The 14,818-nt window shown below is 46.3% G+C and overlaps 1 protein-coding gene across 1 annotated transcript in view; it reads left to right on the top strand.

Moving 5' to 3' along the window:
* ELP2 (elongator acetyltransferase complex subunit 2) overlaps nt 1-14,818 on the top strand; it is an 81,145-nt gene that overhangs the window by 43,271 nt on the left and 23,056 nt on the right. The window contains exon 12 of the mRNA XM_066579217.1: nt 10,809-10,958. Within this exon, the coding sequence (XP_066435314.1) occupies nt 10,809-10,958 (150 nt within the window). The remainder of the gene's footprint in view (nt 1-10,808; nt 10,959-14,818) is intronic.

The raw sequence follows: 14,818 nt of genomic DNA, 5'->3' as shown, positions 1-14,818 counted from the left end.
GACCTGCGGTCCACCGAGGGAGAAGATCCCGGCGGCCATCTTCACAAGGTAAGTAAGAAGTCACCGGAGCGCGGGGATTCAGGTAAGCACTGTCCGGTTTTTTTTTTAACCCCTGCATCGGGTTTGTCTCGTGCCGAACGGGGGGGCTATTGAAAAAAAAAAAAACCTGTTTCGGCGCGGGACAACCCCTTTAAGGGGAAGCAATTCAGTTAAAATAGTGTGGTGAAGTTTGCAGGAGATGGTTACGTTTATTATTTTAAGCAAATAGTACATACTGATGAGCTAGAAATTAATGTGTATGTAAGCTAGTAACTGTTTTAACCCATTAAGGACCAAGTACTGTAAATTTACGGCGCCTGGTCCCGGGCTTACAGCCCAGCCGTATGTAATTACGGCAGGGATTAAAGCCTTGTGCATCTTCAATCAATCAGAAACAGGACGGGCTGTGAGCTGTTAGCCACAGCTGATAACTCGGAGGAAGAGGAGTGGGTTTTAGCCCTTTCTGCCTCCTCCTTTCTTTAGTACACAGCGCTCAATGAGCGTGATGTACTAAAAAGTGAAAGTGGGAATCTTTCTTTCACTACACGAGCCAGCAGTCAGTGACCACCGGGGTTCCCTGCTACAGCAGAGCTGCAGGGTCCCAGCAGACCCTGATGAGCTCTGCCAGTGACTAGTGTCACTACAGGGGATGTTTCTCCCTATAACCCGGGCTCCTATGGATGCCCCAGCTACAGTGGGAAAGTGTTAAATTAAAAAAAAAAACTGTGAATGTCCCCTAGAGGTCTTATATGATGACATGGGGGACATAGATGGTAAAAAACATAATTACATAAATACATTTTTTTTTTAAATTACAGAATAAAACAACAATATATACTTAAAGCAAAAAAACCAAAGCAGACGCCAACCGAAACTGTCGCCGTATGCTCTCTGTAATCTAAAACCATATATACTATATATCAAAACGTCTGAAACAAAACGAGGAACCCGTTCCCATACTTTAGTGTAAATTTACTAATTAAAAAAAAAATAGACTACTATAAAAAGGTTTTAAAAAAATTTCTTTTAGCTTTCTACCCCCAATAAAACTAAAAAAACTGAAAAAAAAAAGTCAGTGAAAAAGATATTAAAAAATTGCCCGATATGTCACGGAAAAAAAAGCCGCAAAAATAATTTTGATAGCTAAAGGGAAAAAAAATCGGGCAGTAAAACCCCTAAAAAGTGTCGGGTCCTTAAGGTACAAAACAGCCCGGTCCTTAAGGGGTTAAGAATTGTTCAAGAGGAACGATTTAACCCTATATAAGTGGGAGCAGTGCTGGTAATATAATCCATGTAGCTAGTGTTACAAGTAAAGTTTCCCTGGATTTTATAGCGTCTACCACTACAAGGATGCATGAAAGAGGGACCTTTTTGGAGATTAACCCTTTCTAATCCACTGTCTGATGTCTGAAGACATTCTGATTGAAGGCTGTACAGCTCCGATGTTGGAAGATGTCCGGCAGGGTATTCTTTTTGTATATTACTGGCCACTATGTTGTCGGGGGCCTCTCCTGCATGTCCCATACTGCAGTACTGGCTCTAGCCAGCAGATGGCGACATTGTATAATGGCAGAAAGAGAAAGCCCCCTAGTAAACCCTGAATCCGAAATTGGATTGCAAAGGGTTAAAATGGTTCTACAGTTACTGGAACAAGACAAAATCACCATTTTGTACCAGTCAATGATAAAAAGTAACCTGTGTCGGCATTAGGCCCAATGCCCACGGCCGTATTTGTACTGTGGGATCTGGAGCGGGCATTCGCCTCCGGATCACGAAGCAAATACTCCCCATAGGACATGGCATGGAAAATGCTTTTCCATACCTACGAGCGGAAACCAACTGCGATTTTCTGTTCGCGGAGGAAAATCGCAGCATGTTCTACTCTGGTGCGAGGCTCGCACGAACAGCTTCCATTGCAGTCAAATGGAAGCCATCTGTCCCGTGGCGAGTCGCAGCAGATCGGCTTCATCGCTGCGCGAGTCTCTACATGTGCTGTGGTGCGCCAGCCGGCACATCCGCAGAGTAGAAGGACAGGTACAAGGGGGTCAATGCCAGGGCACAGGGTCTGAGATTTTGCTGTTGGAATCCGACCTGGCCGTTTATAGAATATACTTCCAATTGACTTGAGCACGCGCCTCCGTAGTCATGGCTTTGAGAGCGGACAGCAAGGGAACCGCAGGGAAGCTAAGTAGAAGTATTTATAGTGCTGCGCTCCCATAACTTTAGTTTCAGGGGCTCATGTAGAACAAGCAAGGTTATTCTGAGTTTTGGGTTTTCAGGTTACTTTTCATGTTTTGAGAGTTTGGTAGAGTCTGATTATGTCGGATTATTGGGATGTGTGAGAATAATATTGGAGGTGATTGTGTGAGGAGCAGACTAGAGGGAGCTAAGATTAACCCTTTCCAATCCACTGTCTTGACGTCTTCCTACATTCTGATTGAGGCTTGTACAGTGTCTCCAATGTAAGAGGACGCCCGACAGGGTATTCTTACCATCTATTGCCACCCACTCCACTGTCGGAGCCTCTCTGGTGCACACACACTGGCTTTAGCCAGCAGATTGCAATGTTGTATACTGGCAAAAAGAGAGCCTTTTTAGGAAACCCTGAATCCAAAATTGGATTGGAAAGGGTTAACCCCTTTAACCACCACCCATATGTCTTGATAACGGCCGTTAAGGGCTCTTATTCTTACACTTTATAGGCTTTCTGATGCCCTACAATACTGATGTATAGCAGAGTATTAGAAGAATCATTAAATATGATAATAATCAAGTTCCCCGGTGGGCCAAAAATAAATAAAAACATCAAAACCCTACACAAACACATCTGAGCTATCGCTGCATGCATAAGGACCCAGAGGAAAAAACTTTAGCTTATTTGACCTACATGGTGCATGTTATGGAAAAAAGTGGCAAAAAAAACTAATGTTGCCTATCCCACCTTACAAAAAACAGAATAGAAAGTGAATAAAACATGGCCTGGATCCACAAACGGGGCTATCAACAAGTACAACTCCTCCCACAAAAAATAACCCTTCACAGCAGAGTTGATGTAAAAGAAAACAGTTAGGGGTCTTTGAATGCAGTGATCAGTGATAAACCGCACCGGCCTACAGAATGAATGTAACGTATCATATATATACTGCAGGTAAACGCTGTTAAAAACAAAAGAACCTGGCAGAATTACAGATTTTGTTCTCACCTCCTTAAAAAAAAAATGGAATAAAAGGCAGTCAAAATGTTCCCCAAAATGGGATCAATGAAGACTAAGGGCTTATTCAGACGACCGTATATCGGCCGGATATTCACGCCGGCCGATATATGGCGGCTTTCTCTGCAGGGGGAGGAGTCTGGAAGAAGTGGGAGCAGTGCTCTGGGCTCCCGCCCCCTCTCTGCCCCTCTGCACTATTTGCAATGAGAGGAGGCAGGACGGGGCGCGGCAAAGTTCCAGGAATTAGCTCCGCCCCATCCAGCCTCCTCCCTCTGCAGAGAGGGACCTTCAAATCCACAGTGTATTCACAATTGTATTGGCGGATGCACTGCAGATAGTCTGTATCCATTGGTTTCTATGGAGCCCGTCCGTGCGGAATCTGCACTGAAACGGAGAATGCTGCGATTTGTTTTCTGTACCAAGCGGTATGCAAATCAAATACGCATGCTTAACTTCAGTTGTGGATGCCAATGCTTCCCTATAGGCACTTTGAATTGCGGATCTTCCGCGCAGGTGACCCATGCAGATTCCGCAAATGAAATCCGCCCATGGACAGTCTCCTTACTGATGCAAGTAGTGTATAAGAGTACATGGTGAGCAGAAAGCGGAGGATAGGCGAGAGTGAGGCTTGTAGAAGCAGTGGCCGGCGTCTGCTCTGCAGCTCCACCTCATCTGAACCAAGGCTGACCGTTAGAACTTCCCAGTATGAAGTTGAGCAAGTAGAGGTTTGCAATGGCTCTACGAAGGTACTGTATGAGGATTAACCCCTTTAGTGGAACGCCTGGAAAATCTACGGGACTTGTTGCACTAACCATGCAGTTAAACCCTGGAAGATTTCTGTGGACAGCTCTAGTGCTGAAATGTGCAGAGCACTGAGCTGTCATCTGAAATCTTCCGGGGTTTTTACTGCATGCTCAGTGCAGCAAGCCCCAGAGATTTCCCTGCCATAATCTGGTAATAATAAACCTGCCACTGAAGGGCATTGTGACATTTTAGTTCTCATTAGAGGGTCATGTCACGGCTAACGTTCGTGTGTTGGACACGTGCCTTAGTGTATTCATTGAAGTAGCCGAAGACTCGGCCAGCAGGCCAGTCTACAACCTGTCGACGACACATGCTCACTTCAAGGGGTATATGTGTACTGTTTAATATTTGTATGTATGAGTCATGAAATTAGAAGCAGGGCGAAATCACAACCAAAGAGCTTCTAATTAGTCATTAAAACTGTAAGACAAAGGGAGATCTCAGCCTCCCCTCCCCACAAGTGATTTATTCTCCGCTAAGATGATCTTCCCTTTGTGTCGATGCAATGCTAATCAGTGCAGGGCAGATGGCAATCAGCATTGCAGCACATTAGAGCTGATTGCAACAGAAGTCCAACTGGCACTTCTTTATTTTATTTATAAAACTTCTGAGCCGCCTGCTGTCGGAGCGGCGTGGGGCTGATATGCCGCACGGCTTCACTTCATCTCATCCTCTATGCCCGGCGCCTTACAGCATGCTGTTTGTCCATGATAAAGTTAAAGGCTTAGAATTGCGCTAAATGGAGCGCTTTTGCTCCCTGAGTTTTAAATTGCAGATCACTTTAAGCTGATTACTTCATAATTTGCTGTAAAGTAGGATGAGATATGTTAATACGGACAATATATTCCCTCCTCGTGTAATTGTAAAGGCCAGAAGTGTAGGGATCTGAGAATGTAAGCCAGTGGTCCCTAAACCAATCCTCAATGAACCCCAACAGGCAAAGTCTCGGGGTGTACTCACGCATCCTGTCGTCACTGATGGGTTTTGTAATTTTTCCTATTTTGGGAAAAGCCAGTGCAATTTCACAGATCTTTATAAGTATTTAGAATCTCAAGGGCAACATCACCATGGACTTGTTGCCATTGGTCAAATATGAACCTAGAACTCCTGCACTGCAAATGACTGGGCCACCCTGCTTGTTTCTCCAGGGGAGAAGGAAGGGAAGGAGGCCTCTCGCCAGCAAAGCCAGAAACCTGCTGCACACTGATGAGGGTCAAACTTCCCGAAACAGCTGTCTGTGTATGGAGGCTGGCTTGTATAAAGAGTCTAACATTGACTTGCAGATCTTCCATCTCCCTTATTTGCAATAGAAGACAGTAACTCCCCATATTAATCAGTACACACAAAGAATGACCTCCTAAGCGAGGCGTTTTCCTAATGGGTGGGATACATACGGGACTGAAGTCGTCGGTGAGGCGCACAGAGGGAGAGCTGGTTGAATATCTCAGAACTGAAAATGGGATGCGGCCGTGGTGAGGCGAAAGTGGGGGGCAGTGCTGGTAATATAATCCATGTAGCTAGTGTTACAAGTAAAGTGTCCCTGGATTTTATAGTGTCCACCACTACAAGGATGCATGAAAGAGGGACCTTTATGGAGAGTAAGGCCGCCTGAACACGAACGGGTTGGATTCCGCAAACAGATTTTCGTGATTCATCACAGAAACAAATTGCGAGTGTTCTTTCTGTGCCGATGCACAGCGTATCGTCTGCGTGGAAGAGATATCGCAAGCAGGTGATTACATCAGAAAGTTGCCCAACTCTCTGGAAAAACCCTTCTCTACAAAGGGTTAACCCTTTCCAATCCACTGTCTGACCTCTGAAGACATTATGATTTAAGGCTGTACAGGTCTGATGTTAGAAGACGTCCGTCGGGGTTCTCTTACTGTCTATTGCCAGCCTCTCCGCTGTCGGAGCTTATCAAATGGTCACCACATGCAGTACTGGCTTTAGCCAGCAGATAGCGCCATTGTGTAATGGTAGAAAAAGAGTAAGCCCCCTAGGAAAACCAAGATAGAAATTGGATTGGAAAGGGTTAATGCCACTGCTTGTGGTGAGAGCTTAGAACCTTCAGAAAGGCATACTGCTTTCTTGTCTTGGGAGAGCAATGAACCTGCCCATATCCAATCCCCCGGCTGCTGTAATGGACAACGGTGCGTTCTTCTCTGAAAAGATCTGCCCTGTGTTATCCCCCCCCGACCCAAGTGGTTTTAAAAATCGGATCGGGCTATTCTGATGTAATTCTGTGAAAATCAGCCTGGTTTTTATCACAGGACTGGTCACGATGAGCAACACTAGTTTGCCAAACCTGCGGTTTGTTTCTTCCATGATTTTGTGTAACATGCACAAAACCGTATTTCTGAGTAAACACTAAGGCCTCATGTCCACGGGGAAAATCAGGCCCGCCGCGGATTCCTCATGCAGAATCCCGCAGCGGGTCCCTCCTTTCCTGCGGACATGAGGCCTAAAAATAAGCATTACTCACCTGTCTGGACGCTGTGGATCTGCCCTCCGTCGCGGTCGGATCTTCTTTCTTCGGCCTGGCGGATGTGCTCGGCATGCCGTGCGCATGCTCCGGGCACCCAATTTTTTTTGCACTCCTGCTCTCCCGCACCGAAGAGCAGGAATTCAGCTGCGGGCGTGCCGCAGATCCGGGCGGCTTCAATAGAAGCCTGCGGGAGCCGTCCCCGCAGGAGACCCGCACTGAAATGGAGCATGCTGCAGGTGTTTTCCCGCACACGCAATCCGCGCCTCAAGGAAAAATGACATCCGCAGGTATTTAAATACCTGCGGGTGTCCAATGCATCCCTATAGGGCGCGGATCACACCTGCGGGTGACCCGCTGCGGATCTGTCCCCGTGGACATGAGGCCTAAGGGTTTCTTTACACTGATGTTCCTTTTTTTGGCTGGGTTTTTTATAAAATCGCTGCAGAACTGCATTGTTTTTGCAAAGACCTTGAAACGAATGTTCCATCTCACACGACTAGATTTGAATTGCGGATTCCGCGGGTGATTGATCAATGGTAATACGCGGATCGGTCTAACGCACTGGATTACGCAGTTGTGCTCACGTTAGCTGGTTGGAATTGCGTAATATAGAACGCAGCAGGTTCTATTTTACTGCGAAATCTGCGACCGTAGAGCCCAATGTACTGCGTGTGACCGCCTGTGTGAGTACGCGGTCATAAGCTATATAACATTATACAGGGTCACGGCTGTGCTCACAGCCAGAATCCACTGTGGTGGGCCCGCGATGGATTCTAAATACGGCCGTGTGAGCCCGGCCTTAGGCCTCATGTCCACGGGCAAAAGAAGAATTAAAATCCGCAGCGGATTTTAACTCTTCTCCCGCGCGCGGATCCGCACCCCATAGGGATACATTAATCACCCGTGTGTAGATAAATACCCGCGGATGGTCAATAAAAGTGATTTAAAAAAAAATGGAGCATGAAAAAATCTGGACCATGCTCCATTTTCGTGCGGGTCTCCCGCGGGGACGGCTCCCGCGGGCTTCTATTGAAGCCTATGGAAGCTGTCCGGATCCGCGGGAGACAAAAATCAGATTTTACTCACCCGCTCGGGTTCTTCTCTTCGCGCGGCGCCATCTTCTCTCAGTCGCGGCCGGATCATTTTGCTTCGGGACGGCGCATGCGCGGGGCACGTCACCGACGTCATCCTGCGCATCCGCCGGGCCGAAGAAAGAAGATCCGGCCGCGACGCAGAGAAGATGACGCCGCAGCGAAGGAAGTATCCGGAGCAGGCGAGAGGCGTGTTTATTCTGATTTATTCTTCTTTTCAGCGCTCATGTCCGCGGGGCAGGAGGGACCCGCTGCAGATTCTACATGGAGAATCCGTAGCGGGCCTGATTTTCCCTGTGGACATGAGGCCTTAGGGTATATTCACATGGTGGAGTTCATCGCAGAATTGTCTGTGCAGATGCTGCCTGTAAAGCAGAAATCCTCGGCTATTCTGCCACATTTGGCATCGCGTCGGCGCACATATTTAGCCCTATTAAGAGGCGGAACTCAAATCCTCGACGCATTTTTAGAATATAAGTTGGTGAAGTCGTAAAAACCCAACTCCCAGAAAAGGAAGCCAAATCCACCCCACCTGATACTGCAGGGCGGCTCAATCACCATATACCCTGGTAGCATGCAGAAAGCCAAACTGCAATATGGGGGAGCTAAATGTCCAGTGTAGACTCATGTGCGGCCACTGAACGTGGGCAGTGTATTGAGGTCTGAGACCAACTGAATCTAGGGACCGGCTGCTTGGGATCTCCCACACATGTGAGCGAGGTAGAGAGCGGCACAGGGAAGACTTTGACCTTCTCCTTCAAACACCCTTTGCATCAGGTGGCATGAGGTATAGTTCAACTGATATTTCTAGTTTTACTAATATTAGCAAAGACCTTCGGGGGTTAACTAAGAAGCGACAATCTGCACAGCAGAGGGCAAGAACTTATCAGCTGGGCTGATGTGGGGGCAGAGATGCCACCTACTCAAAAATATATCAGAGACCCTAAATCATTAATCCTATATTACTAACCCTATACCTAACCCCATAACGCTAACCCTACACCTAACCCTATACATGCACTCCATCACAGTGCAGTAGGGTCCATGCATTGTCAGTACTCCAGCAACTGCCTAAGGTCAAAGGATTCCTTGTACTATCTCGACCTAGATCTAGTCTTAGGCCTCATGTCCACTGGGTAAATGGAATTGCGGATTCCGGAGCGGATTTTGCCCATAGGGAATCATTGGCCATCCACGGTCCATTAAATTGATTTTTGCACCTGCGGATGGCATTTTAAAAGAATTGCGTTTTTCATGCGCGGGAGAAAAAAGGCGGCATGCTCTTTTCTGCCACGGATCGGCAACATTGCTATCACATTGATAGCAATGTGTGTGCGGATATCTGCATGCAAAAAAATACCATTTAAAGCAAATCCGCGCAGAATCCGCGGCAGATTCTGCGCGGATTGTATTTTTTGAGTGGACATGAAGCCTTACACTTTGGTAGACCTTCGTTCTATGTCCTTGTTATATAAGGCAGTCTATGAGCACCTCAGGGTTCTCGATCTTTCTGTTTCTCTGTTTGGCTCTATATCCCTCTCCGTTTGGTTTTTCCGGAGGGTATACTCGGTTCCTGATGCACTGCTCCCATAAGCTGGGAAATGCGTCGTACCAGAACCCATGGACTTATAGACCTAGTATATCCTTAAGCCATCTACATGAATTATTGAAGGCGTCATTAACTTCCTGATTCTATGGACCATAGCCCGTTCGTACTTCAGGGGTGAAGCCATTGCTGGCAGTCAGTATATCTGCTGCAGCATATCTATCACCTCCTGACCTTATATTTTTTGGTAACCGTTGTGTTCCCTTCCTGGGGCGATCACTGCGCACTATCTGACCCCGACCTCTGCTTGTCTGGATAGTGATCGGACTATCGAGGTCCCCAAGAAGAAGTGCCTGTTATGTCTGCCAGCCCCAAGTCTTGGTTTAATAAATGTTCTTTTAGTCTATACCCAGTCTATATGGTGAAGGGCTTCTTGTGGGGTGAACTTGAATCTTCATTTAGCCCATATTTGGGAACATAAAATATTTCAGACTTCTTATTCTGTTTTTTAACCAAATCTGCAATTATGTCATGATTTTTATTGTATTTTTATTCTGGTGTTCACCATGCAGTATAAATAATATGTTTAATGTATTCTACAGGTCAGTCTGTTACGTTGAGACCAAACTTGTTTTTTTGTTTTGGTATTTTCCCATTGGTTGGGAAAAAAAGTATCTTAGGGGCCTTTGTGTTTTGTATGTGGTGATTTATATTAATTTGCTTTTTCGCACTTGATTTAAAAAAAGAAAATAAATAAATAAAAAAATAAAAAAAAAATATATATATATAAATTAAACTTGCCAAATGCCTAAACCCTTCAGATATTCCCCCCCCCCCCCCCCCCCCCCCACCAATGTTACTGTGTAACGGGACGAGTTGTACCTTAATGGTACCATTTGGGGATTCATATGACTTTTTAATTGTGTTCTATTTAGTTTTTTTGTAAGGCAAGATATGGCCAAATTAGCTAATTTTAGCATAATTTTTATATATTTTTTGTGGGTGTAATTGTTTTTTTACATGTAAAGTTCTGATCAATTCCAATACACATTGCTGCACAGTAGAGAGGTTCATGCATCAGAATAAGGCCCCCTGGTGACTCCTGTAAAAAGTTACATTGGTGGTCACTATGGGGTTAACACAACAAAAGCCTTTAAAGTAATTGAAAGGGTAAATAAAAAGTGTAACGTGTTAAGTCGTGTTACACTTTGGCACAATGCACACGGGCGTCTTTGCTTTGCGGAATCCGAAATGGGCATAGACATGCTATAGGAAATCGCTTTTTCTGTCCATGTTCTATTTCGGCGCGGATGGCTTCCATTAAAGTCAATGGAAGCCGTGCGATCCGCGGCCCATCACTGCGGACGGGCCACGGAATCCACGCCATCGCGTAGGGACGGCACGGCGTCATCTGTACTGCGCATCTGCTGGCCGGCACATCTGCATGACTGATCCAGACAGGTACTCGGGTCACCGGCCAGGCATCGCAGCGGGATCCGACCCGGCCGTGTGCATTCGGCCTTTGCTGCACATGTAGTAATCGTGCAGTCTCATAAGCATTGTAGTTATTAGCTGCTCGTTCGGTGTGTATTTGTATCTAATAACCATGTATTTGGCTTTCTGTACTCTTAGACGGGATGGCTTCCTATGGTTGTGACCTCCGGACATTTCAACAGTGTTCAGGGGCTGAGGTGGGATCCCGATGGAGAATTTATAATCACAGTAAGCACAGACCAAACCACGAGGCTGTTTGCTCCCTGGAAAAGACGTGGACAGGAACAGGTATGCGATTGGTTTTCTAGAATTGGGGATAAAAATCACTTTTTTTTTTTGTTGTTCCCAGGTTGGTCACAAGTCATGTTATTTAGCCGACGTCTGCGCCCAAACCTTTACTACAGTTTTTTTTTGGGAAAAACTCCACCTATGGTGCAGCACATAAAAGCCTTATTTACTAAAACACATGTAGGCGGTTTTCCAAGGTGCACACAGCCCTTCAGCGATGGTCCAGAAATACTTTGCTCTCCAATCTTCAGCAGTCTGATGCCCAGTGAGTATCTTGAACAGATTCCATTAGAATAGTAATCGTGGATGATACTCCTGGGCTGGCAACTGTCCAATGTGCCATGCAGTTGTGTGTCTGCGTCGGACATCAGATCAGGTCAGAGAGTATGCCTGGACAAAGCCGCAGATTGCTCTCCTAAGCTGGAACTACAGTAGTTTTACATTAGCCGAAAAGCAGAAGACATTTAGACATTTACAAAGATCTCTGATTTGCAGTTGATGCCATTAAAATGGTTCCTGGCCATTGGGGAAGCTGTGGCGCTCGGAATGGTTTGTGGCCGTTGGGGAAGCTGTGGAGCCCAGAATGGTTCCCGGCCTTTGGGGAAGCTGTGGAGCTCGGATTGCTTCCTGGCCGTTGGGGAAGCTGTGGCGCTCTGAATGGTTCCCGGCCGTTGGGGAAGCTGTGGCGCTCGGAATGGTTCCTGGCCGTTGGGGAAGCTGTGGCGCTCGGAATGGTTCCTGGCCTTTGCGGAAGCTGTGGCGCTCAGAATAGTTCCTGACCATTGGGGAAGCTGTGGCACGCTGAATGGTTCTTGGCTGTTGGGGAAGCTCTGGCACTCGGAATGATTCTTGGTCGTTGGGAATCCTGTGGCACTAGGCTTGGTTCCTGGCCGTTGTGGAACCTGTGGCGCCCGGAATGTTTCCTGGCCGTTGGGGAAGCTGTGGCACTCTGATTCTTGGCCGTTGGGGAAGCTGTGGCACTCTGAATGGTTCTTGGCTGTTGGGGAAGCTCTGGAACTCTGAATGGCTCTTGGCCGTTGGGGAAGCTCTGGCACTCTGAATGGTTCTTGGCTGTTGGGGAAGCTGTGGCACTAGGCTTGGTTCCTGGCCGTTGTGGAACCTGTGGCGCCCGGAATGTTTCCTGGCCGTTGGGGAAGCTGTGGCACTCTGATTCTTGGCCGTTGGGGAAGCTGTGGCACTCTGAATGGTTCTTGGCTGTTTGGGAAGCTCTGGCACTCGTAATGATTCTTGGTCGTTGGGGATCCTGTGGCACTAGGCTTGATTTCTGGCCGTTGTGGAACCTGTGGCGCCCGGAATGGTTCCTTGCCGTTGGGGAAGCTGTGCCGCCCCGAATAGTTCCTGGCTGTTGGAGAGCTTGTGGCGCCCAGAAGGGTTCCTGGCCGTTAGGGAAGCTCTGGCGCTCGGAATGGTTCCTGGCCGCCTGATAACAGAGAAAGCACTGTAATAGAATCAGTGACACTGTGTACGGTAATGGACACTTGCATATGCTTATCATTTAACTCATAAGGCATATCTACGTAAACCTTTCAGTATTGTTTTGCGCGCAGGTTGTTTCTCCGGGGTTGCCCGTGACACAGCGTGATTTTTGGCTGTGAAAAAAGTCTTTACCTACCAGCTTTTTTTTCTTTCTGTAAAATAATGTGCTGAATAGCCTGAAAAATCTATTCCGTCTGTGGAGGAGTCGAGCGTGTTGCTAGGTAACAAGACCGCACAGGAACAAGTCGTCTGAGACAAATAACATGGAATGATGTGACTTTTCCCTGAGCGGCCACCTTGGTAGGTCTGCAGTCTGAGGTGCGTTGTTGCTGTTCCCCATTAGCAGGAACCCACTTGTTGCCTTCTGTGATGACCACCAGTCATTGTAGGCAGCGGACACGTCTTCCTGACATTAGAGTCATACGTTGTCGCTGATGGCGGTTCGTGTGTCATCACTTACACCAGTCATTAAAGCAGGGCAGCAAGAATTCTGCCATGTAAGGACGTGGGACTTGATTGCATCTTTCCTTGATCCACCAAAACACTCCAAGACCCACACTTCCAACAGATATCTGAGCCTCCTACACATGTGTAGGCCGTGTATGGAGTGCTACGTGCTGAAGATGGGAGCTCCGAGCACATTGACATCGCAGGAACGCATCACTTGATGCTAATATGGCGGAGGAGCTTACTTTGGGAAATACTCGGGCGCAAAGCTTTAGACAAAACAAGGATTACGTTAAAATGGACAGTCACCAGCTAAGGTGGCAAATTGAAGGAAACAAGCATGGTGAGCACTTAGATGTTCTGGAATCCCGGCTACAATCACTTGAAAGTGAGATGGAACCATATAATTCCCCTCTCCAGGAAGCATTGAAGGTGAATGGTTTATGGGACTATCTCAAGGACCTAGAAGATGGGTCCCAATAACCTGCAATACCCGGGGGTCCAGGAGTCTGTTTCACAAGGGGACCGAAGGTTGGTTTGTCTATAGGACATTCAGAAGACTCTTGGCATTACGTAACCTTACTACAAAGCAGAAGGCTCGTAGGGAGTGCCCTGGCCCTGGGTCTTCTGACATAGACCAGGAACCAAGGACATCCGATTCTTGTAAATATTTTGGTTTATAGTGAAAAGGTAGACCTACTAAGAGGCTTTAACCCCTTAACGCTCCATAACGTACAGTTACGTCAGAGAGGTTCGGGGTTTTTATGGAGGGAGATCAGGAGTGGACCTCACACAATGCACTGCGGGTGTCAGCTGTTTCTTATAGCCAACACCCACCTGCAACAGCTCTGATCGGAGCTGTTAACCCTTTAAATACTGTTGTAAATTTTGACAGCAGCATTTAAAGGCCCTGATCGATATTCAGGGGTTCTGAATGGACCCTCCAAGATAAGATCGCGTGGTATCTTGTGGTTGCCATGGCAGCAAGGGGCCTTCTGAAAGCCTCCAAGGGCTGCCATAGCAGATCGCCTATCAAGCCATGCCTGTGATTGCCTGTCTGATTTGTGGTATAATGTAATACTATGGTATTACATCGCACTGCAGGGGCGATCAAACGAGCAAGTTCAAGTGTCCTATGGGGACTAAAAAAAACAACGCAAAAAATACCGTAAAGTTCAGTTTAAAAACATTTTATTATCAAAAAAAAAAAAAAAAGGTAATAAAAAACCTTTTCCCATACTTTTTATAATAAAAAAATCTAAATAAAACAAAACAAAAACCTATTTAGTATCGTTACATCTAAGTCCGATGTATCAAAGTGACATATTATTTACTCTGCACGGTGAAAGCGTCAGAAAAAACAATCCAGAATCGTGCTTTATTGGTCGCCCCGTCTACCAGGAAAAAATGTAAGAAAAAGAAGTTAAAAAGCCCTGTGTACTCCGATGAGGACGTCCCACAAAGAACGAGCCCTCTCACAACTATGTCAGCGGAAAAATAAAGTTACGGCCGTCAGAAGAGGACAGCGGGAAATAATTGTATATTTTTTCCACAGATATTGTTTTTTAAAAGTCGTATAGCGAAAAAAAAAAACGTAAATTTGGTAACGTAGTAATCGTACTGACCCACAGATTAAAGTTATGTCCTTTTTGCCTCAGTGTGTATTCTGTAGAAAGAAGACCACCACCCCCTTCCCAAAGATGGTGGAATTTTTTTTTTTTATCCCTTTCACTCTACTTACAATTTTTAATGTTTTTCAGCACATTAGATGTTACATTGTATACGACCAACTTTTCCCGAAAAAAAAAAAACAAGCCCTCAGACCGCAACGGCGATGGATAAATAAAAGTTATGATTTTTTTATAAGTGGGGAGGAAAAAAAAATGGCTGCGACCTTAAGGAGTTAAAGCAAAGCA

The sequence above is a fragment of the Eleutherodactylus coqui genome, chromosome 9 (assembly GCF_035609145.1).
Source record: "Eleutherodactylus coqui strain aEleCoq1 chromosome 9, aEleCoq1.hap1, whole genome shotgun sequence".
Lineage (NCBI taxonomy): Eukaryota > Metazoa > Chordata > Amphibia > Anura > Eleutherodactylidae > Eleutherodactylus > Eleutherodactylus coqui.
The sequence above is the reverse complement of the archived record's forward strand: the minus strand, read 5'-3'. Positions and strand labels throughout refer to the sequence as shown.